The sequence below is a fragment of the Pezoporus occidentalis genome, unplaced genomic scaffold, assembly GCF_034315485.1.
Source record: "Pezoporus occidentalis ecotype Australia unplaced genomic scaffold, CSIRO_AGI_Poc_V1 ctg18, whole genome shotgun sequence".
In the NCBI taxonomy this organism is placed as follows: domain Eukaryota; kingdom Metazoa; phylum Chordata; class Aves; order Psittaciformes; family Psittacidae; genus Pezoporus; species Pezoporus occidentalis.
The window spans coordinates 11,854,330-11,879,860 of NW_026913640.1; the positions used below are offsets into that span (position 1 = coordinate 11,854,330).

The following is a 25,531-nucleotide window of genomic DNA, read 5'->3' on the forward strand; positions in this document are numbered from 1 at the left end:
CACAAAAAATAGTTATTTGTAGTTCTTTGATGCTGAGAGCCAAATTCCAGTATCAGTAACAGCTGGACAATGCAAGTCCGAGGTTGGAACTGAGAAGACATTTTGACTTTCAGAGAGCTGGGTCTTGCCACAGTTCCTGTAATCTTTGGAGCCAGAGATTTACTGCTTTACCTCAGTATAAGTAAAATTCAGGAAAATTGAGTATTTGCTTAGGTAGAAGTTGTGGAATTTTAATTAAAGACTTGACTATTTGTCTTGAAGTTAGGAAGATGGTGGGGCAGTTTCTGACTTCATTGGTTACATCGCTTGTAAGAATGGAATAGCTTACGTGACCCATTGACAGCAAATTATTCACACCATATAATTAAAAATATTACCTGTGAAGAAATACTGAAGCACAACAAACAAACTTAGACTCACTCAAACTCACTTTCCTTTAGCTTTTTATTGCTGCTTTTGATGAGAGGGCATCTCTTCCCAGAGCACCAAATCTGGGAAGAAGAGCCCTTTATCGTGTCACTTCACTCTGTCTCACACTGCTCTCAAGCTTGTACTTCTATTGAAGTTAAAATTAGGCTTTAAAACCAAAATAGTGAGAATGAAATTTTATATATATATATATATATATATATACACATAATCAATATCAATGGAAAAATAATGATATATTTATCATGAAATAAAAATATATATATAGTTGAGTACTGGTTTTCTTGTTGTTTTTAGGGGGTGAATTAATAGAAAATACTTTATTTCCTGTTTAATAACAGCTCCTAGACCCAACTTTTAATAGACTTTAAATGCAAGTAATTTGTTCTGTGTTATAAACTGTTGTGTTTTTTGCCTTCCTGTAACTGGAACAACATACTAATTTCTACAAGTTGTGACTACTAACAGAGAGCAATCACCTCACAGACTTGTACCGAAAAGAAGAGACCATCAGCGTGGCAGGGAACGGCTGCATCCACAGTCCTCGCTTCCCCAGCAGTTACCCCAGGAATCTCCTGCTGACATGGCGGCTCCACTCACCTGAGAGCACCAGGATCCAGCTGGCTTTTGATAATCAGTTTGGACTGGAGGAGCCTGAAAATGATATCTGCAGGTGAGTTGTGGAAGTTTACAAAGGGCTCCTTAACACTGCATTCAAGCTTAAGGATGTGGCCACTGGCATGAGACTGCAAAACAAAACCTGCGTATTTCTGCCTGGGTCTAGGATGGCCCTTCTTGGAGGACAGACCTCCAAGGGCCTCTTCCAACCCAAACCAGTCTTTGAGTTTATAAATAAACTGAGCTGTCCTGGAGTTGAAGCCATTTTGGCAGGTTTTGGTCCTTCTATAATATTTTAAGCACAAGGTACTTGTGCACTTAAATCCAGCTACTTAACAACTCAGGTACTACTTTAACAGGATTTTGTCCTCTGTCCACCTCTGTTATGTTTTAGCCAGGCAAAAACCATCTTTTCCAGTAGGTGGAAGGCTCTGGGAGGTGTGAGCAAGTAGGTGTTTATATTGGGGTGTAAGAGACAGATAAAAATACACTGAAAAACATAACTATGTTCTTCAAATTACCTGTCTTTATTGTTAAACTTCACTGGTATAGTTTCTTTTAAAACCATTAAATGTAAGTCCACAAACATTAGGGTACTCTGCATACTGATATATCTAAGTATAATCTACTATATCCCAGTTGCTTTGTTTTACCATTTTAAGCAGAAATGACTGTAAGCTCAGTTGATCTGGCTCATTAACCCAGGTGGATAAATTGTTCTGCATTAGCAGAGCACAGATCTGAGCCTTGCCAACACTCACTGGGGCAGTATAAAACCATGGAGCTTTCTGTTTATATTTCATTTCTTTTATTCAGCTGTTATGCAGGAGAGAGCAGGCTCAGGCTTTCCGTGTGCTCTGAAAGGCAGAATGCTGTGATGCTACTTATATAAAAGGCTCGAGTCTCAGCTTCCAGCTCCCTGCCTGATCATGTTGTTACTTACACCTTATCTATGCAGAGAACTGGGCTGTTAGGATTTCTGCACACAGAGCATCTGCTTATCTTATCTTCTTTGTCAATTAGTTTGCATGTATAAGATTTGGTATCTCTGCAGGGTTTTACAGGATGGATTTTTTTTTTCTTGTTTTACTTTGTTAATTTTCTGTGTTACTGGGAGAGAGAACCATTTCTGCAGGTTTGCTTTCCATTTAGTAATAAAAGGATGCATCCTGAAACTGGCTGTCGTTCCCTCTGCCTTGATGGTCTTGGCAGCAGCTGCTCTGCTGTGGTACTGTTGGTCCAAGATCAGCAGCAGAATCAGTGATGACAGTTACCTCTTAACACCGTGAATGCTCTCTCGGATTGGGAGCCTAATGCATACAGAAGCGGCTTGTTAATATTTACATAGCAGCTAAACTGTGGCTGACCTTAAAGCATTGCAACTTTGAAATTGAGGACTAATTTACTGTGGAAAAAAAAGATTAAGTCTTCTCTGTCAAGAGCCATTGAAGGTGGTGGCATGGTGAGGGGAAGTCAAGCTGTTACTGGCATTACGGATTTGGGGACTGTCTTTTTTCTAGAACAGCAAATTTAGGATGCGGAGAGAAGCAAAGACCTTCCATAGTGTCTGTAGAAGCTGGAGAAATATCACATTCTTTTCTGCAATAAAGCTTTCCCAGGCATTCCTGGAAGACCTTTATTTGCATAGTATTATTTCCAGAGTGAGGACTTTCTTGGACAGACAGCTCATGATGGCTTTAAGCCTGTTAAGTACTCTGTGCATAGTAAGATTTTTCACTAATGCTCAGTATGTTTCTCAAAACTAGGTCCTTTCTGCAGCTACAGTCCCTGACAATCCCTGCAGTGCTGCTTTAGAGAGACAGCCAGGCATGTTTAATTGAAATGAACACTGAGAGCTGAGCGTGTGCTTGAATACTGTGCACAGTGGACAAGTAATTCAGGATCTCTGCACCTTACCTTCCTTTTGTACTTGCTTTTGACCTTACACTTTTTTCTTCCAGAAACTTCTTAGTGTTTTCTTTCATTTTTTCATTAATGCTAATTATTTTAATTTGCATACTATTAAGACTGAACTGATTGAAATTCATTCAGACTGAGGAGCAAAAAGGTATACATTAGCACAGCTGTTTCAGAAGGAGAACAAATATTCAAGGTTTTACAGAATTTTCTAGACATGCTGCTAGCATTTCCACAGGCACTTGATAAGAGATGATTCTGAAAAGCAATTAAATCACCCAGCCTCTGAGGCTCCTTGGATGCACAGAAACAGCCGAGATTGTACCTACTTCCACGATCATTGCAGCAAAGCTGCTGCCGTTGAAAGCAGAAATAATCCCTGGAAGCCCCATTTTTCCTAGCTGTTAGTCTGCTTTATGGCCTCAAAGAGTGGGGAGGACAATTTTCCCCGAAGCCTACAAGGTTATCATCTTATTCTGAAGCCTCTGCAACCCCTTGTGCTAAAGTCAGCATTCACTGGCTGCTGTGCTGCCTGGGGGCAATGGTGGATGCCCCTGGGCAGGCAGTGCAGAGCTTTGCTCTGGTACCATATCCATACCATGAGGGAAGGAGTAGAAGACTCTGGAGAGAGCTTGAGATGAGTTTACCTCTGTCTGGAACTAAACTTTGCTGTGTTACAAAAAATGTATACTTCAGCAGAGTTCTGGCATATTTAAGTGATTTGGTTAAGGCAAATCTGTTATTTTCTGTTCTATGCAATTTGGGGTTGGTGAATATAAGAGCAGCAGTACTGATATTCTCAAGCCACATAGTACTTTTGTGTTTTTCACGTGGGCTCTCAGAAGAAAAAGAAAAGCAGGTCTGTTATTTACAGAGCTCTTCAGCTCCCACAACTGGGCAGAGAGGCAGGCGCTTGGCCCACAGACCCAGGGGTGGGGAGCAGCATATTGCTAGTGAGAACTGGTTAACGGTCTTAAACTCTCTCTTTGGAGGGAGCAAATGTTTTGGTAGTAAAATCCTTCCCTGGTAAAGATCTTAACTGTACTGTGAGGATGGCAGGTCTCCTCATCTCTCATTGCCCCCATCAACTGTCCACTCTTACCATCACCTCTCTCTCGCCGGCTGCAATGTGTGTGGCCTAATTCTATCTCCACAGATATTGAGGGACTGCTTTTCTCATAGGGTGAGTGAGATCAAGACTTTATTCTTTGCCTTCCTTATTCGCCAGCTCCATAAATGAACTCAATAAACAACCCAGGCAAGCAAATGTGCACACTGTGGCAGTGAATGTGATCTATGTGTCCCATCATCCCTGGGGTTTAGTGTCTGCTGCTCTTGACAGAGCCCTGTTTGGACTCAGGACACCAAGACTGTGGCATGACTGCCTGGCCAAGGTGTGACCTTTCATAGGGTAAGACATGCTGTTTCTTTTACCCTGTGACAGCACCCATGCAAACAGCAGAGGAGTCCCCACCATGGCACACAGTGTGCCAGCCTGCCCTTTTCCACTGTCTTTCCAAACCATCTAGCAGGAGCACCATGCCACCTACAAAGAAACTCCTAAAAAGCACCTTTCAGTGGCATGAACTGCCCTGTGTCCTTCCAGCATCTACCTTTGCTCCTGGGCACAGTGGCAGCTCAGCTCCAGCCCTCTGAGACAATATCAGAAACGTCACAAGTGCTTGCAGCTTCTCAGCTTGGGCAGCCTGCCTTAAATAATATTATCAGGTCTCTCTATTATTTACCCACCACATGAAATGCAATGTGTATGCTTACAGTGCACCAAGCACATGCAAGTGCCTCTCATTGCTACTTTAATGTGGTAGAAAATACTGTCATATTCCAGGAGCCCAAAAATCATCCATTTGAGCATGCCCACCATTAGTAGTATTTGTTCTGATGTTTTGCAATGGAGAATGGGGGGCAGTTGTCTTTGTGTCTCTAGCTGTGCTCCTGTCTAATTGCAATTATCTTCTGTAACCAGAGTTGGCAAAAGCTAATTCTTTAAACTGGTTCCCAGGTATGACTTTGTGGAAGTGGAAGATGTATCGGAGACCAGCACAGTTATACGAGGACGGTGGTGTGGGCACAAGGAAGTACCTCCAAGAATAACATCAAGAACAAATCATATAAAGATAACCTTCAAATCTGATGACTACTTTGTGGCTAAACCTGGATTCAAGATTTGTTACTCCCTTGTGGTGAGTCACTTAACTGTGTCATGGATGAGAGAAATAGTAGTGTAAAAGAGCATCGGTACTTGGAGACTGGATGGTGTCGCTAACTGTATTGGATGAAAACACTAATTGACTGAAAGTATTTTCAATCCAGCAACAATGTAGTTCAGATACAGATCAAAGGTTTTTTTTTATGTCCTGTCATTAAATATAAAATAAAGTCAAGTCCAGGCCAAGATTTACACTAGTAGCATGTTTCAGAAGCACCAACACTTTCTATACTGAGATTGCGCTGCCAGTTCTTTAAGAGGTACTGCAGAAATAGCAAAGAAATGGCTGCTCTGTGAACTCCTTTTTTGTGTTCATTTGAGGGCAAATAAAAATACCTTGAGGGGTTATGTCTGTGATTCTGAGTTAGATGCAGAGTAGTTTATTCTACATGCAAAACACTGTGCTAAGGCTCAGGCTGTATTTTTAACCACATATAAACATTCCTCTTTTTATATGCAGTGGCATTAGCAGTGTATTGTGTACTGTTTCAATGAGATTAAAACCTCCTCTGTTTTCATTTTGGTTTTGTCTTCAGGAAGCAGGAATGCTTATTGCTTTAAGTAGGTTTTGATAGAAATACATATTCGTTTGTATTCTCCTGATTGATATTATAATGCTTCTGGTGCAGTGTAGCTCGAAAGAGGCAGATTTTGCAAACACCCAGGAAATGGTAAGCATTAATTTATTGTACTGTCATCATTATATTTTCATATCCATCACACTTTGTATTCCCTTTTTATTCAATCCACTGTTACTTAACAAGACTAAGAAAGCCTGGAATAGCAATAATGTTAGTGCTGTAACAGGAGAGATTCATTGTTTGAGTCATTTCATTTCAGGCTCTTGGCTTTGCATGCATGCGTGGCTATGTATGCTAAAAAGAGTCCATAAACAGCACATTGTCAAGACAGCTATAAAGCTATAAAGGTTGTGCTCCCTTGCATTTAAATTGTTAGGCTTCTAGCAGAGTAAGGCATTGCACTGCGAGTAAATCCTGAGCTCTAATTTACTGTGATTTCAAGGTAATCTACTAAAACTGAAATTTAGGTTGAACAGTCTATGAAAGACCACTGGGCAGAAAAATGAGATAGTAAAGCAGCCTCTTTTCACACTGCTCATATTTCAGTGCAACCACAAAAACTCAGCTGCATTTAGAAAGCTTTATTCCAGACCGTGTACAGCTAGTCTGATAGTATTAGGCTTTCCAGAAATGAATGTTGTCACTCATAACACACAGTACTTTCTGCACTAGAAAGCTCAGAAAAGACTACTGTATATATCTAATTTCAAAACTATGAGTAAACAGAGAATTTTACAGTCTAGCAAATCTATTCAGAAGCATAATCTCCAAGAGCACAGTTTGAATGAAATACTGTTACATTTCTGAGAAAAAAAACTGCAGTGGCATTTGCGAGATGGGAGATGATATGTGCTTAGCTAGTCTTGAGATTCCAAACAGTTCTACTAAAACTGCAGAATTAATATTCATCAGAGTCAGCCCTTATTTGATAGTCCCCACAGCCACTTAGAGTTCAGTTCATAGATATGCTGAGCACTGCTGACCCCTGAAGGTTGAACTCAGTGTGCATTTTCTAGGCAGCAAACCAGGTAGCATTAATGAAGCAGGCAAAAACATACGGTATTTTGTATAAGATGAAATGAAGGACCTTTATATTGCCTTTTTTTTTTTTCCTTTGTAAATTCCTCCAAAACAAGGCTGCTTCTAGGGGCTTTCCTGGAAAACGGTGCACAAGGTATGTGCAAATCTTTAACTTCCATGATTCCTCTTATATATGGAGTTTGCCTCTCCATAGCTGTTGTTTACATGTATACCAGAACCTGACTAATAAATTTTCCAAGCAAAATGGAAGCAAGAGATTTGGAGAGTTCACTTGAGTTTACTGATCAGATGCATCTTCTGAGCGTGGTGCCAGAATGGCTGGGTGAATTTCTTCTGATGGCATATGCAGCCAAACAGACTTGCAGCCTTGCTCTCTGGCCTTCCCATTTATAAGTTCAAGGAAGTCAGTTAAGTTCATTTGATGCAGATCAAGTTTTTACTTACTTCAGCACTCTGCGTGAGGCACAAATGAGGCACCACAGAGCTTAGCAGAAACATACTTCATTATCTACTGGTGTTTTTGTACTAACTTCATATTTCAGTTCAATTTAGAGAAACAAAAAGGGATTATTTTTCTAAAGAAGACATAAATTAGACTTGTGTCCATGGAAATCACGCTTGCCCTTATGAAACAAGGCATGCAAAACTAACTGACCCATGTAAGATGAAAGGGCTCAGTCACTCAGGATGGTGGGATTAGAATTCAAAGTGACTCTGAAAAATTAGACTGAGAAAAACACAAGCATGATCTTTAACAGGATAAGGTTGAAAGTCACACAGATGCATGGGAGTAATTAACTGCTCCAGTATAAGATAAGAGGCAATAGGCAAGGGAGAAGATCTATGAAATAAAGTCTGACCACTTAAATGCAGTGCTTAACGTTTGCTTGCCACAGCTGGCTCCCTCCACTTTCTCCTCCTCTCCCTGCATACTCTGTGTATGAGCACCTCTGGCTATGCCCTCTCCTCTGTGGGGCTGAAGGACTAGGAAGGCTAGAGGGGGAGCAGTGAGCGTGATTTTGGAGGGAAGGGGCCTATCCAACATGCTGCTGACTGTTGCTGTCCCTGATCCGTTCTTCGCCCTTGAAGCTATAAGACTCATGTGTAGGATGAGGGCTCCAAAATGTACCTGACTCCAGGAGATTATTAGTGAGTTGACTGTGCCCCACTTCTTATCCCAAGTTGAATAAGAATCAAAAGTATCCTAACATGGCTGGAAAATATCACACCTATTCTGGTCTATTTGTGGCAGTGCAGTTAGTAAGCATGTGCAGCTGGTGGCTAGTGTCTGCAGGTACTTCACATTCAAATGCTCACTTGTAACTGTGCAGTTTGTTGGCTTAGCCTGGGTATCCACACAGAGAAATGTCTCCCTTGAACCTATTTAAAAGTTGTCTTTTCCTTCAAGCTTCACAGACCTAGAGCAAAAGTGGTCTTGAGCAAGCCCTGGACAGCAATTAGGAATGAGCCTCCCTTAGGTGCAGATTTGTTTGAAATCCTTCCCTGCCATTATCACTCAAACTGCTTATTTCTCAAATATTTTCTTTGGTTTGTTTTTGTTTTTGTTTTTTGTGTGTGCGTTTTGGTTTTTTTTTGTGTGTGTTTTTTTTAGTTGGCTTAGAAACATTAATTTTCAGTATAGAAAGCACTGAGGTATTCCAGACTTTTTTCTCACACATTATATAATTTCTTGCTCTAAGAAATTATAGCAGCCTTCCAGTATCTGAAGGGGGGCTATAGGGATGCTGGGGAGGGACTCTTCATTAGGGACTGTAGTGACAGGACAAGGGGTAACGGGTTAAAACTTGAACAGGGGAAGTTTAGATTGGATATAAGGAAGAAATTCTTTACTGTAAGGGTGGTGAGGCGCTGGAATGGGTTGCCCAGGGAGGCTGTGAATGCTCCATCCCTGGCAGTGTTCAAGGCCAGGTTGGAGGAAGCCTTGGGTGGCATGGTTTAGTGTGGGGTGTCCCTGCCCATGGCAGGGGGGTTGGAACTAGATGATCTTAAGGTCCTTTCCAACCCTAATTATTCTATGATTCTATGATTCTAAGGACATACTGTGTCGTATAAAACACTATAGAAATATGCAATTCAGAAGAAGGTAAGTAATCTTAAGTTACTTACACAGTTGCTGGATGGGAGGTAACACTGTCGTGAGAAAGTCCCCACCTTGAAGGAGGTGATGCAAAAACTTCGCATTACCACAAATATAAAATTTCATTCCACTGCTGCTTGCAGAGCAATTACCTCAATGGAGGTATCTTGTGTGTAGCAAGTAAGTATTCAGTAATTACTAAAAATACAGCATCAATTATTTTGAGATGTAGGAATGTAAATTAAGTTACACTGTTACACATGGAAAAGATATTTGATTGACTGAAGGCATTTTACACAATCCCCTCTTTCCTTCTGAAATGAAAATCTTCCTATGTCTTAATTCTGGAAGGGAATGTTAACAAGACTGTACCCCGTGTTTTACAAGTGCATTAGCACGGATATTTACTAAAATAACCTAAGAACTCACCCAGGAATATGTTCCAACGATAAAGGTGAATGTTTTGAATTAAAATTCCCAACCCTGCATCTAGTTTCATTTTAATGAGACAACTAGAAAATGTTGGATTCCATTTGCTAATTAAAAACATTAAGTTTATTGTAAAAGGCACATATTTGTTATACATTTATAACAGTAAATTGTTACTGCCTTACTAATTGTTTCATTAATCCTAAATGGAACCCATATTTTGGAACTTCAACTAAAATCATTATTGGAAACAAGGGCTACAAAAAAGCTAGGAACATATGTATATGTGCAAACATGCATATATACAGAGATGTAAAGTTTAAATATATATTTATATCTTTTTACATATATACACATATATCTGTGTGCTTTTAACTTTCTTTTCTTTGTAATTCATAACTAGAAAACATCACATGGCATTAAAAGCAATCTTTACTTATTTGGAATCGCAAACCAACAGTGGTGGACATCTTGCGCTAAACAGGAGAACATAAGTACATTTGTTCCAGGATAAACTTATGTGTCAAAATATGTATCAGTGTGTTAGATAATGAGTAATTTTTACTTGTTTGAAATGACAGTTTTTGAATGAAGGACCCATAAAGAAATTGTTGGAATGGAGGAGAGCACAACTTTGGGTTTTGACCCATCATGTGGAATTTTACATAAAATAGTGTTCTGCTACTTTCCAAGGCTATAGGTCATCAGTTATATGATTAAAAAAAATGAGCATTGGTCAAAAAGTGGTGTAAGACACCACAGTCAGTCGAATAAAATTTTATTACTTTCCCATATAAAAAATATTGACTAAGCAAAGTTAGTCAAATACCGAACTTAAGCTCTTTGATGCTTTCCTACTAAGCTCAAGAAAATACCAAAAATTCAAAGCATAATCAGAAAATAAAAATGGGCAAAATACGATCCTCATCCTGATACTTGTGCTACCATGCAGTCAGTGAATTAAACTGGCTCCCTGTATTTTACCAGATTTGTTTGTACAAGTAGTGCAGCAGCAGGCTGCAGGGATTTTGAATAAATCAATAAACTCTCTTGTAAGAGTCAACATGATCACAAAAAGATTCAGCTACCAGTGTGAATACAGATTCATAAAGACCATAAAGAATGATTAATTCTTTATCGCCGGCTACAAAACTGGATCCAGCCTGAAAGCTGCATGAGTCGTTGCTGCTGTGCTTCTGTTGTAGCTTGTCACTTCTTTCACAAATAGACATTTCATTTCTGTCTCCAAGACAAAATATTCTGCCTGAAAACCCTTATAATATATCTCATGTGACAACAGTCATGATAATGATGCATGACTGCCTTCCCTGCTTTTAAATAATCCACACAAGTAATCCCAGTAAATTGCTGGGTGTACAAAAGGAGAGGAATGGCGCGGGGGAAGGGAGGGGGACAAGACAGGCAAAGTCTTGGTTGATAAAATGGTTGAACATGAAAGAGATCTCACTATGAAGAAGCAAGAACTTACACGGGGATGCTTTATCAGTTGTTTGTCTGCTGTTCTTTCTCTGATTTTGGTTTTGATTTCCTGCCTATGATAGACAAAAAAGATTTTTTATAAAAACAACCCATGTGCAAAATTCAGGGCTGCTCTGAATCTCTTCTCTGCCCAGTGAAGGAAATGAGGTAAATGAATTGAAGATTTTAAACAGGCAGTGGACCTGAAATAGGAAAGACTGGGTCTAGGAGAGGAGAGAGGGCAGGTGTGCATCGGGTAGGTGTAAAAGGCAGGACAAAAGTAGGACCATTTCACTATATCAGCCACTCTGGGCAAAACCTCTGACTGAACTTGAACAGCAGTAGAGCTGGATTTGGGATATGTCAGAGGTGGAAAAAGGCTTGCTGGGAACATGGTGAAAAATTGAATTATGGCTGGGAAATACAGATACGAGAAACAGAAACAGCAGGACCCAGTAAGCATACAGAAGCTCCTGAAAGCTGCCAGACCTCAACTGATAAAACAGTTGTTTTAATCAGAAAGGAAAATAGACCTTAGTGTTTGTGTTTTCCCAGCTGCAAGCATGTGTGCTTGGCAGTTTTGTTATATGAACAGCATGGTGAAGAAGTGGACATTTACTCTCCACCATCCCTGACTTGTTGACAGCTCACTTAAAGCATGGCTCCTTTGCAGGACATCATTGTCATCAATCTGTCTTAGCATAACAGCAATCCTGTTGATGTCCAATTCCTGTTGAAAATGCTGCATCTTTAATTTAGTGGTGTGTTACGCACTATTTGAAAATTCACCTAACTCCTGTTAGTGGCCAAGGACAAGAAAATGTTGCACTTCACATCTTCAAAGGATTATACGAACACAAGTGTTGTTCTCAAATGCAGTATCCTGTCACAAATACTTGATTGTAACAAGACTTAGAGGCATTGTTCATTTAGGACAGCTTTAGATTTTGAAGGACTGCAGCTCCTGCTGGCAGTACTTACCTGTCTTAAAAATTCCTGGGGAACTCAGTGACCCAGAGGAAGTTCCTACTTTTCCAAGGTAAGTTAAAGATACAAAGACAAAACCAGGAAAAGACCATCATGTGCACTACCCATGTTAGCCAGAAAGAAATCATAGTTTCTTTGTAGAAGCTCAAAAGCATTATTCAACCACAACATGTTTTCTTGCAAATACAGCAGAAACAAACTGGAAAATGAAAATTCCAAGAAGCATGCAACCATATTAGTAATGAGATCAAGCAACTACATAGTGTATAAGAACAGCAGATGAAGGCCACAGGAATGTTGCAGTTGTTGGAAAGTGTGTAATACCGACAGAATAGTGACTTTGGGGTTTTTAATTAAATGAATGAAGGGAACACCAGTCTCATAGTAACTGGCCATGATCTTGGCTAAGTGAGGGAATGTGTGAAGACTCGTGGTGAGTTGTCTGTCCCTTCAGCTTGCTTCCCAGTCTGCTTGCTTCCCATGCTGCTTCCCAGTCCATAAACTGAATTAGTTTCTAGAACTAACATAGCTGGATACATAAAAAAATATTCATATGAAAGCTAATCTTCTCCCTGTTCTTCACGTATCAGTTAGTTAGGGTCAAGCAATCTGTTAAAGAAAAATACAGGGTACACTACAAGGTTGTATTGCAGTGCTGCAAAGAGGTATGTATTAACTCCTAGTGCTTTATTGTGGCAAGGCTTATCCCCCCTACCACTGTGGCCACAAAGGAAGAGGAGATAGCCTGTTCCTCGCAGGGCCTTTTCCTGTCTCTGCTCTACATTTTACACAAAAGCTGAAGGTGCAGCTTAACTTTAATGTATGCCAACTGTGCTGGAGAAGAGCAGAAAGTCAGTCTGATTCAGGATTTTCTTCTGACAGACTCCCAGAGAAAGTGACTGGTGAATTGAAACATGCTAGATCTCCAACCTGCACTGAAAAGCTTGTGAAAACCCATCACTGCAGGTTTTGGTTGCAAGTTGTTTTTTAAATCAAAACCAGAACTGCATGTCTTCACAGTCTGGTGGAGAGGTGGGCTTCTAGGCTCAACTTCATGTTTTGTGTTCCACCAAACTATGTCTTCGATCATGTGTCAGTGTTATCTTAGGAAGCCTGACAGCCAAATCCTGCTCTTGTACTGTTCTAGCCCAAGTTTGGGTTTCAGGGTCTGTTTCAACCTTAACACTGTTCAATGTGTTTTTGTCATTCTTGGCAAGCCAGGGAAAACAATGCATTGTGTATAATGTGTGTTTAATTGTTTACAGACAAAAATCTTTGCCTTGTTTGTTGCAACAGCTGTAACTGCTGGAAAATACAGTCCTGGATCAAATTATAGTGCTTGTTTTAAGATTTCTGAGTCTAAATTTAGGAGGATTGTAGGCTTTTTTTTTTTTTTATTTGTTTAGTAATGCATAATGCAGCCAAAGCTAGAATGTGATGATTTAAAGATGTGAGGTCATTCAGCCCATTTTTCATTAAGGACAAGAATTTTCCGTTTTTAAATTCATTGGTCATTCATCTAGCATAATTTTTAAATATAACAAGCATAGGAGCATACTTCACAGGAGATTAAGCCATAGACTAATAAATCACTGTTGGAAAGACATTTTTTGTTTGTTAATCAGTTTTAGTTTTCCTTTTTTTTAGTGCCATACCATTGCCTGCTATTATAGTCCTTCCTAATTTTTGATAAAAGAAGCCTGTTCTCTTTGTTGTGTGTGTCCATCTCCTTCATATATTTTCAGAGTGCTCTCACACTTCTTTGCATATTGCTTAGTCAAGAAATTATGTCTGTTTCTAGCTTTTAATCTTTCTTAAAAATTCAGGCTATCCAATCCCCTCAGAGCTTTTTTTCCAATGTTCTTTTCAAAACTCCCACAGATTTTCCCAGCTTTTTACAATGTCATTGTGGTAGTGAAGAGAGCTGAATCTGGTGGTTCGAACATCACCAGGGCTGTATTATGGGTGGAGTGTCAGCTGCCGCAGTACCCTGCTTAAGCAGGTCTATACAACAGTAGCCAGCTTGGCTGCCCTAACACTGGGAATGTATCTTTTAATGCGTTTTCTGCTGTCAGCTAAGTCCATCTTTACGCTCCCAAGTTTCTTAGGTTCCTCCTCGTGCTCAGCTTGTAATTTAGGAACACATTAGGTTGCCCTTTTCCAGGGTGAGCTTTCCGTTTCCTGGGTTGTGATAGTGTTTGTGGTTTTTCCATGTCCTCAGTGGAGATGGATGGCTGTGCTTCCTGTTGCATTGCCTGCAGGTTTGGATGCAGCATCATGTCCTGAGGGTGCTGGCCTTACAGCTGCAGCTCCAGGCCAGGCTCCACAACTGCTTGCCCTGACACCTTCTCACATTCTCAGGTCTTTCAACCTCAAACACAAGCACCATGAGCCTTTGTAAAATGCCACAGGATTAACTTCTAAAAGACGCTATAAAGGCACACTGTGTTGCTCCTGCTTGTAGTCTAGTGTGTCACACTGTGACAGCAAGGGTGGGCTTCATTGCCAAACTGAGGCTGATGAGCAAAACCATTTGTCTGCTTGCTCTTTTATTTGCATGCTTGCTTTTTTTGTGCCTGCCAGAATTACCTGAGGTCCTCTCTAGTTTGAGAAATTGTATGATTAAAAAATCGAGAACAGGAATCCCAGATTCCAAACCAGGAAGATAAACCAGCAAAAATTAGCTTCAGACTATACCAAGCCACTTGCAACTGTTTTTGTGGGTGGGAGAAGACTTGCAGCTATTCTCATCCCTCCCCATCTTCATAGGTTGCATAATAACTAGAGCTCTTGGGATGTCTACACTTCCTTTTAGCAGTTCTTAGTCTTATTCTGACTCTGCTGTTCCAGGCACAGATCATCACAGAAGGTCCTTCCTCCATGCTGCAGAAGCTGGTGTGCTTGCAGGCGGGCACTGTTCTTTGCTCAGCACATTGTGTCTAGCTTAAATAACCTTAGTGCTATATATTAGCTTTCCAAAGGCACCCATAACGCTGTATAAATCCAATTTTTATTTTCTATGCATACATCTTTATTAAATTTAGAACCTTCTGGTTTGCTCTAAGCACTCGATAAAGTCCATGCATGTCTTCATAATAACACAGATGACAGATATGTCACAGGGTATTTCTGGTTTTCCATTACACATGCATATTCACACACACATCTGTTACTAGTTGCAGAGTTCCTGTCGCTTTAGACTTGATAGGATAAATCTTACTAGAAAATTCTTTGCTAAATGACACTGTTACATAAAATAAGCCCCTGCCTGGTGCTGAGCTTTGTGCTACTGAACTGAACACCTCCTCAGATCCAGTGCCTGGGTTGTTAGCATAATCCTTTGCCTACAACCCTCTCTGTTTTTCATGCCACAGATTTCTCTCCATGCTGAGCTGATCTTGAATGTACATGCCATGCAAAAAAAAAACAACAAAAACACAAAACAAACAAACAAACATTAAAACAAAACCCCCCAAAATTAACACATTTTCTATCTCTTGAAATACCAAGAAAAATGTAGTTCTGTTTTCCTGGGTTGTCAGTTTGATGACTAGTCCATGCTTAACTAGAAAAGGTCTGAGCCTGTAACTACACAAGCTCAGATTTTGTAACTCATCTGCAGCACTGGAAGCTAAATATAATGGTTAGATCTGGGGAATTTGTGTATCTTGTTGTCAGACCATTTTAAGCAGAATCAAATAATATCCAATTTTTCTGTGACAGCAGGGTTGGTTTTCTGTTTTTGGTTTTGTTTTTTTTTTTCATTCTAATCCTTTTTGTTTGGGAAAATATTTTAAAGGTACAAATTGATATTTTATGTCAGACAAAACTTATTTTCTAGGTCCCCTTCTTTTCATAAGCTGCAGAAGCCTTTTTTAGTGTGTGTTAATAATAATTCTGAAGGCAGTGGCTATAAACATGCTTCCTTTAAATCAACATTTAGGTCCTGATGTATTTCTTAGTTGATATGTAAAAAAAGTATTCTGTAGTGAAAGTTTTCCTTGGACTGTAGGAGTCAGGCACTGTGTTGTCTCATTGTGTGTTCTTGATTCTAGTATTGTTGCTGTCCAACCATCAGTCATATAAAGAAGCATAAATACAAGCTCTTGCAGCACCCTCTAATAAAGAAGTCTGTGCATCCCAAATTGTTAACAAAGACTTAAACAGGCTGGATGTGAGCCAAAGCACAGGCACAAGGTTGTCTGCACTGTCACATTTTCGGCATGTCTGGTTTGAGGCCAACACAAGCCTCAGGCTGCTTTCAATATGTAGTTTATTGTGGCCACTCTGTTTTGCAGAGTAATAGTTATGTCCTAGGACAGTCATACAGTCATACTATATCTGACCAATCTCTACCTCATTTTACTTACTAATATACATGTAGCCCAAAAGTTCTTACACATTGAGGTCGATCTTTCATTTTCTCATCAGTGCTTGACATCACAGTGAGTGACAGAATTAATGGCATCTGTTAGCCTTGGCTTTCAATGTTTGCAGGCTTACAGGCAATTTGAAAAGAGAATATTATCCTGGGTCAAAAAAAAGAAAGGGACAACCACCTTTGGGCCATGAAAATTTATCTCACACCAAGATCCATCTAATAAGCTTGAAACAAAAAAAATCCTTGGAAGAGGACAGATAGTCTGACTGCTCCATATGGGTTTTGTTGCATGCTGAAGAAGCTGCTTGTGATGGAAATAGGCTGCTGAAAATTTTGTTTTCTCTAGAAGTGAATAGAAATTGGAAATCCTGTGTAGGTATGAATACCTAAATCAAACAGAAAACAATTGTTGTTTTTACAGAGGAGGTGAAACTTTTGCATGTGACTGGAAATGATATCCTTATTTCAAGATGAACAGTGTGCTGCATGTCCATATTACCTCTGAGCTGCCTATCCTCTAGGCAGGCATGATGAACACGAGGTCTAATGTGTTTATCTTATGCTCATGGTTAGCAAAGAGCCCGGATATATAAGTCACATTCATATTCAGGCCCTCCACCCCTTTTCTGCATATGAATGAGTTCATACAGAAAAAAAATGGTACTATTGAGCTTTGAAGGGAAAAAAATAAAAAGAGCAGACAGGGCAGATAATACAAAGCAGCAGAAAATAGGACACTGCTCTCTATATATGTAATTTATCTCCATCACAAATATGTGAAAGTAAACACTCTGCCTTCCCGCCTTAGCAGCAACTTTGAGTGCTGGTATTGCTACTTCAGTGCTGGTTCAGTTACATTTTTGAGGTGCATTAAGAAGTAGATTAAAAACAGAGAAAGCACTTGTAGTGCCAGTAGCTGAAATCTGGGGAATTGCATGGCTGCTGGTCTTCCTCTGGTTTAGTGGCTATCCAGGAGGGTTTGCCATTCTGAGCAAAGATTATCAGTATGGCCAGGAGGGCTCTATTAGAACCAGCAGTAAAAACAGACTGTATGTTTGATACATTAAATATGCTCTCTGGTGTTCAAGAAAGACTCAGTTTTGAATCACAAAGTCTTTCTGCCAGAAGGTACAGGAGTACTCTCCCCGTTTTCTTCCCATAGACCTGCATTGCTGATGGAGGTGAGCAACCTAAAAACCTGGCTTTCTCAGACCAGCACTGCAAGGCCAGGATGTCATGTGTTTGGTGCTACCTTGGCATCTTTGTAGGTGGGGAATGAAGCTACCTCCTGAAATTTTTATAGATCTGATACCGCACCCAAGTAGGTTAAAACTGTCTGTGCCTGTTATCTGGAGAATACCCATTACTGGTTTCCAGAAAAGCTGCTTACACCCACAGACCTCACTCTTTTGTGAGCACAACCCAGATCTGCACCCATGGGAAGGTGGTGAAGACATATAGATGTTCACACACACCCACCTCTGCCTGTTGTCCCCTGGGAGGTAGTGATTTCTGATGGTGTGGCACTGCCTTGGTATAGAGAAGATCATCTGCATCCTGGGGGAAATCTACTGTGTGCAGGCATAAGTCATCATGTATCCCATGTCACCATGTCACATTACCGGTTAGTTTCTTGTTTTTCTTCTTTGCTCAGCCCAGGCTGTTGGCACTAGTTCCTTTCTGAGCCCGTGCGTGCCATCAAATAGAGTTTATGGCTTGTATCTTTTTCTCCATTTGCATTCTTCTAAATAAGAACTTGTTCTTATTTCCTGCCTCTGCTTCTGACCTCCAGTAGTCCCAGAATATTTATTTGTATTAAATGTGTTTACAACTTCTTTTTTAAAAAAAAAAAAAATATTTTTTTTTTTGGCTTCAACTGTGTGAAAATTTCCAGGTCATTAGTATAAAAATGAAATGACCTATTCCTCTTGATTTTCATTGTTTGGAAAACCTTTATTATAATTCTACAGCAATACTTAGTCTATTTGGTTATGCTTGTATTTAGTTAGAATTTAAATAAAATGTGTCACAGACTAATTCTGATCCAGTGCATACCTTCCTGATTCTGAGATCATGATCTCAGTTTAATGTTTAGAAGGATTTCCCACGCTGGCTTTTAGTAAGCTGATCCCAAACCTGATAACATGGTTTAGTCAGATTGTTTAAAAAAATATGACAAATGTAAGGTGTTTTCTTTTTACCTAGTGTTCATTCACTGTGTTACTTATAACTGATATTTGTAAGAAATGCGTAAGAGAAATGAGAAGTGTTCTTAAGGTACTTAGCTTTAACAGTGTCAATGGCATTTTTAGGAATAGGCTGAAAGTCTAGTCTGGATAGTTTTCCTTACTCTAGCTGCTTGATGAAACCCAAGTTGAACCCATGCTGTTTGCAATAAATCTTGATAGAAATGAGCCATGGGGTAGCATACCGCTGTTGAAGTAGAGATCCACAAGGCAACTTAAAGGCATTTATGCCAAAGCCCACAGCATGGGCAACAAACAAGAGGAGCTGGAAGCCACTGTGCAGCAGGGAAATCATGACATAATTGCCATCGCAGAAACACGGTGGAATGATTTGCATGATTGGAGTGCTGCAATGGATGGCTACAGGCTCTTTAGGAGGGATAGGCAAGGAAAAAGAGGTGGTTGTGTTGTATGTCAGGGAGTACACCAACTGCCTTGAACTCAATGTTGTGAGTGAGAAGGCTGAAAGTTTGTGGGTGACGATCAGAGGGAAGGCCATCCAAGCTGATATCCTGGTAAGATTCTGTTACAGATCACCTAGCCAGGGTGAAGCTACAGATCTGCTGAAGGATAGGGAGGCTCTGCAGAGGGATCTGGACAGGCGGGATTGATGGGCTGTGGCCAGTGGTGTGAGGTTCAATAAGGCAAAGTGCTGGGTCCTGCGCTGGGGCCACAACAACCACATGCAATGCTACAGGCCTAGGGAAGAGTGGCTGGAAAGCTGCTCTGCAGAAAAAGACCTGAGGGTGATGTTTGGCGGCCGGCTGAACATGAGCCAGCTTGTGCCCAGGTAGCCAAGAAGTCAAACAGCATCCTGCTTGTATCAGAAATAACGTATCCGACAGGGCCAGGGAGGCGATCATCCCCCTGTACTGGGCACTGGTGAGGCCGCACCTCGAACACTGTGTTCAGTTCTGGGTGCCTAACTACAAGAAAGACATTGAGGTGCTGCAGCTGGTATAGAAAAGGGCAACAGAGCTGGTGAAGGGTCTGGGCAACAAGTCTTACAAGGAGTTGCTGAGGGAACTGCGGTTGTTTATTCTGGAGAAGAGAAACTCAGAGGGGACTTTATAGATCTCTAGGAGGTTGTAGTGAGATGGGGGTTGGTCTCTTCTACCAAGTAACAAGCAGTAAGACGAGTGAACAGCCTGAAGCTGCTCCAGGAGAGGTTTAACCTGGATATTAGGAAAAGTTTCTTTACAGAGGGGGTAGCCAGGTAGGCCGTCAGTGGTATGGTTTAGTGGTGGTCTTGGCAGTCCTGGGGTAATCGTTGGACATGGTGATCTTAAAGGTCTTTTCCAACCTAGCTGATTCTATTATTATGATTCTGTGATTCTGAATCAACTGGTTTTGATCTTATTGAAAACCTGAAAAAGCTAAGAGAAAACAGTTCTTTTATCCTTCAGAGATTATGTATTCTTGCTGGTTTTGTGATTATTGCTGTCATCTTGAAAGTTTGTATATCAGTCCCTTCTTGTTGTCCTAGAAAAAGCGATGCCTTCCAGTCAAAGCAGGAGAGTGAACAAATTGTTTTTCTTTGCATTATCTGTGAAACATAATACATGCTCCTGCTGCATGCTTACTGCAGAATGAAGCAGCATCCTCTGGGAGAGAGCTCAAAAACAAATGGATCTTTCACAAATAAATCAATAGGCTGGGATTGCTGCTAGGACAAGTAATGTCCCTTACCAGTACCTTTTTACATTGTGTCCTCAGCTTTGCAATTAAATTTGCTTAGCTCCATTAGAGTTTTTCATTACTGTTATTATTCCTCCCATGTTTCTCCCAAATCACAACTGAAAATATGAGTGTGCATGTCAGAGCACTTAGCAGATCCTCCTAGTAGAACCATGGAAAAGTTGGAATATTAAATGAAATTAGGCTCTATTTGCAAATGATTATTTCCACTGATTATAGAGCATGCTTAAATATATAAAAAATAGGTAGAAACCCAAGTGGGAAGTAGACTGAAAATTAATAGGTAGCTCCTAGGAGGTTTTCTTTCATTAATATTTTTCCTTATACCCATAGTACTGGGGCCTCTCAGTGCATTCCCATTTGGTGTGAGTCACACCAAGAAGGAGGACCTGAAATAACCAGCTGCCACTGCCTTCTGTTAACTCTGAAGGACTTTTTTCCACCTGGAGGCTGCCAGGCAAGTGAAGTGTCAGCTTTTTCAGCTTTGCTCAGGCAGATTCGCCTTTTACTAGAGAGGCTGCTTCTGTCAGTCAGCATGGCATAAGTCCACCAAAGCTCTCCCAAGGGCACTGGACTCTGACCTGGGAGAGAGTTTTTGGCTCATAGGGTCAGTCCTCCCAAGCTTTTTTCCACTTGGCAGCAGTCCAACTCCACCATCTCGATGTGCAGCACCACACTGACCAGGACTCCTCTTGACGTCCACTTCCCACTGCCCTAGCAGAGCTGGGACATCACAGGGACACCAGCAAGCCATGTGAAATGGACCAGTACTGTGGCCCAAGTATGCTTAGACACAAGGTGAGAAAGCACCCTAGTTGCCTTCAGCATCTTCCGCTGTCACTGCCAAGAAGTGGGCACCACAGACCATAAGGCACAGAGTTACTGCTGAAAGCGTCTCCTATACAATAGTAATATAAAGGAAGCAAGCAGGGAGCAGCCAGATTCTTAACACACCTGGCTTGCATCTTTGGATAGCGATAAGGTGAGTTATAGCTCATGTACAAACTATGAATGCATTGGCATTCTGTAGCATCAATGGCATGAGAATGGCCAGGGCAGCAGTACCCTCATTAGTCTGACCTAGAAAGCTTATAGGGCACTTGTCAACTAGAAAAAACTCCAGGTCTCTTTATCAGAGGAGCTCATGCCAAACTGGAGAATAGTCTAGAGAGGAAGGAAATGCTGTATAGCAAATCTAATTGGACTTCAGGGGAGCATCTCACCCAGTGCCACACAGGAAACAATCACGCTGGAGGAGATAGCAATTAATAAAAAAGCTGTGAGGCAGTCAAAGGGGAGATAATATGCTTTAATGCAAAAGGGAGTATCCAGCCAGGGAGAGCTCACTAATGGGAGTTTCTAAAGGGTTGGTCTTATGATTGGTTTTATTTTCAGGGGAGTTTAGGGACCAGAGCACAACCTTTCATAGTAGCATTTTAGTGGCTTTTGCAGCACACATAGAGCTGAATTGCATTACTCATGAATGGGAATTCATGAGTGTCAGATAGGATGACTGAATGACCTTGAGCACTGGAGAATTGATTTTCAGTGAAATGCAACAGCCCAGAAAGATCAAAGAGGTCACTCATGTAGGGATTAACAACAAAAACATTTTCTGTTAAATGGCATCTTATTGGTTTACAAAAAGGGGAGAAGAAAATTTCTATATGTACTAGGCATAGGACCAGTGAGGAAGTATTTGCATCTTTTCTTGAATGATTTGTACAGTTTCAGTTCCTGCAGCATGGAACAACCACATCTTTCTTGGACTGTGTTCAGGGAACAGCTAGAGGACAGAGAGGGGAAAAGAGGACATTTCTTACTGAGGGCCAAGACAACTTGGCTTCTTAGTGTAATACAGCGGATGCTGAGAGGAGATGTAGCATCTCTTCAGAAGTACTGCAGGAAGCAAACTTGGGAGAGAAAGAAAAGGGCAAAGCTGGCACTTACATAAGTGCAATAAGGATAAATTTAGTTTGGAAACAGCCAACCAGTGTGAGGGGTTTGGAAATGACAACCTGGAAGGACCTTTCAAGTTTTGTGTCCCAGTGTTTAACTGCAGAAGTAAAATTTGCCAATCAGGTAAAAATTCAAAAAGAGGATTCATTTATAATTTGTTTACAATTGCTTAACTTTAGTATGACCCAGAGTAGCTGTTAGCAAAGAAAATCCCTTGTAGATGTAAGGAGAGGTTTCTGTGATGAACAGAAAAATTAAAGGTAATGCACAATTTGCACTGCATGGCAGTGAATGCCTGTGCACTCTCCTGTGGGTATGTGCATCAACAGGGTGTTCATTGTCACTGTAGTGTTAGATGACATCTGAGTTTTCAAAGGCATAGCTATCATCTCTTTTGAGCAAGTAATATCTGACCTTTTAGAGAGATCATTTAAATGTCAGTGTACTGGGGACTCTTAACATGCACCCAGTATTGCCTAATTCTATAACTAGGTGAAGGATGAACAGAAATATTGGCCAAATGTAACTGTTACTAAGTATATTTTTCTGCTTCAGTTTTACTTCAAATTTTCATAAATAAATGTATCAAACTGCAGTTAACCTAAATCATTATTACAGCCTTAAACTTTTGAAATTTTAAGTATCTTGTTCTTCCCACTAAGTTATAGCTAGTAAATGTGTCAGAACAAATCAAAGAGTTATTTTATACGTCATTTTGCACTAGCATTAACTTAGTCATAACCGATAAGGTTGTAGCTATTGATATGTTGTGGCAGCTGGGCTTTAGACACTCAATTTATGTCTTTTTTTAAAGGGCAACAATCATACTATCACGTTAGGGATCAGACACTTTGGTGGCTGTCTGACCTCTTGTTACTGGCTTTAAAACCGTGATGTCATGGATGGCCTGCCTTTATGGGACTACACCGAAAAATAGAAAAGAAAAATCAGTATGGTTAAAGTTATTTCTTAATTTCTTATCTGATCCAGTGGCAGCTGCCATCAGTAGTAAAATGTGCTTGTACTTTCAGTTTGAAAATTAACTGCCTTCAGAGTACAAACACCTGATTTTGTTAAATACTTTGCACTGCCAGATAAAAGACCTTGTTGACATTGGTAATGGCCTTTTGTAGCTAACTACAGATTATTATCAGGAGAAATAAGGTTAAGTTACCTCTAACCTTCCTGAAAGACCCTGGCCTCCATTTAGTGTTGCAATCATTACAAGGTATGATTTCCAGATAGTGAACAATCATTGTTGCATCGTTTCCAAATTCAATATCTTATATTTTAAAGCCTGGTCACTAGAACTGAACAGAGCAGTTACTTACCCATTAATGCAGGTGAGGAAAATGCAGCCTCTGACTTCCTAGTCAGTAGCCAGATGTAGGAAAATAGGCATCTTTCAGCATCATTCGAAGTGGTGATAAATATCATTCTGATGTGAATATGAAAACTAGCAATGTGATGAACTGAAAATATCATCAAAGAAAAAGGCATTTTAAGGTGTATATCTCTGTGCTTTCAGTTATCTTTAAGAATAGAAATTGGAGTGTACTAAAATGCTATATAGGAAATTATAATTAATCAGTGGAAGTGTGCAAACTTGATTATCATAACAATTTTTTTAATGGAACTATAACTTTTCTTTTGTCTGTTACTTACCAAACGCTGTTGCTTTTACTGTTTCCAGAGTTCGGGGTTTATTTGCTTGAAATGCCTGTTGCTTTATATATAAAATGTAATCCCTATAAATTCAGTGATCAGAGAAAATATTGGTAATTTTTCCTTAATTTGTTTCTGTTCTCCTCTTTCTCATCTTTACTTGCCCCAAGAACATGCCTGCATTTTCACCATTCCACCCTTACTTCTCTTCCGCTTCCGTGACCAGGTCACACTAGAGAAGGTTTTTCCTTCTGGAGTGGACCTTATTAAACCAGTAGGCCTTAAACATCAGTCTAGGATGCTGTCTGGACTCTTCTTTCCACAGCGCTTTTGTGAACCTTTCCCATTCCCTGAAGCAGAGGGCATCACCTCAGCGTTTATTATCCGTAGTTTATGGTCCTTTTGGCAGATAAGCAATCTTTTACCAAACCTAATCTAATCACCCAGAGACTTGCAGATTAAGGGAAAGAATTTATATAGGATCTTATAGAGATATGGGTCTGCTTCTTTTCACTGGAGAGAACTGCTCATGTGTTTTGCCCATGCTGTGGCGGTCATTGCATTTCCCAGGCATCATGCCTCATAGATGTCATGTACCAAGATGGCTAAAGGCTGGCCTACAGTGATAAAGTATGTAAAAAGTGAAGAATCACAGGAATGCTAGAAAGTGTTTCTTGCTTTTAATTTGAGGACCAGGTAGTAATTCACCATAGCTTGGAGGACTCACGTGTTTTGCCATAGTTGTGATGCAGAAAAATGAGTCATGGACAACACGCTTCTCAAATTGATGAGCTTTCCAACCTCATCCCTGGTGTCTCCCTGATACCTCCCTGTTCATACCCCTGCCAAACCCAATGGCTTGACCCTGGCAGAGCCTGTGCTGATACAGGTCATGAACTCCCAGGCTGCAAACCATTTTCTGCAGCAACTAGTGCTATCTGTGTTTACAGTTGTCCTGGGTTCAGCAGTAGCAGTCATTTTTCCTCTTCTTGGTAGCTGGTGCAGTGCAATGTTTTGACTTTCAGCTCGGGAACAGAGCTGATAACAAGCGATGTTTTGGTTTGGCCAAGGACTTTGTGAGCCTCATGCTCTGCCAGGGAGGAGGGGAAGCCGGGAGGAAGCAGAGACAGGACACCTGACCCAAACTGACCAAAGAGGTATTCCATACCACAGCACGTCATGCCCAGGATGTAACTGGGAGTTAGCCGGAAGGGCTGGGGGACTGCAGGGTTGGAGGAGGTATCGGTCAGAGCTTGGTCGGGCTTGGGGGGCGAGTTATCGGTTGGCTGGTGGTGAGATGATGTATTCTCTTCCCTTGTTATTTCCTTTATCATCGTTATCATTGGTGGTAGCAGTAGTGATTTGTGTTATACCTTAGTTACTAGACTGTTCTTATCTCAACCTGTGGGAGTTGCATTCTTTTCTTCTCCTCTCCGTCCCTCCGAGAGCAGGGGGAGGGCAAGAAAGGGGGGGAAGTGAGTGAACGAGTTACCTGACTGGGTTTAAACCACAACAGTTCTTTTTGGCGCCCAACGTGGGGCACGAAGGGTTGAGATAACGACAGATCTGACCGGATTAATAGTCACTCGTCACAATGCTGATTTATTGGGTCTCAGAGTTGTTTTGCTTGATCTCACAGCTTCAGAATGTTGTAACTTATGTAGAGCCGGTATTTGCTGTGATAGTGTTTATCAAGTATGGGGCTTGGGCTAAGGTTCTTGTCTCACTGTGCTTTATGGCAATGGCTTGTAATACGGGCGGGCTCCAGCAGCAGGG

The 25,531-nt window shown here is 40.7% G+C and overlaps 1 protein-coding gene across 5 annotated transcripts in view; it reads left to right on the forward strand.

Annotated features, from left to right (window-relative positions):
- PDGFD (platelet derived growth factor D) overlaps positions 1-25,531 on the forward strand; it is a 141,804-nt gene that overhangs the window by 79,799 nt on the left and 36,474 nt on the right. For 2 of the 5 annotated variants that reach the window (XM_062615333.1, XM_062615331.1), the window contains exons 2-3: positions 898-1,102; positions 4,985-5,165. In XM_062615333.1, coding sequence (XP_062471317.1) covers positions 898-1,102; positions 4,985-5,165 — 386 coding nt within the window. Of the gene's footprint in view, positions 1-897; positions 1,103-4,984; positions 5,166-5,820; positions 5,863-25,531 lie in introns of all 5 variants that reach the window. The other 3 variants (XM_062615330.1, XM_062615329.1, XM_062615332.1) reach the window with 3 other exon arrangements.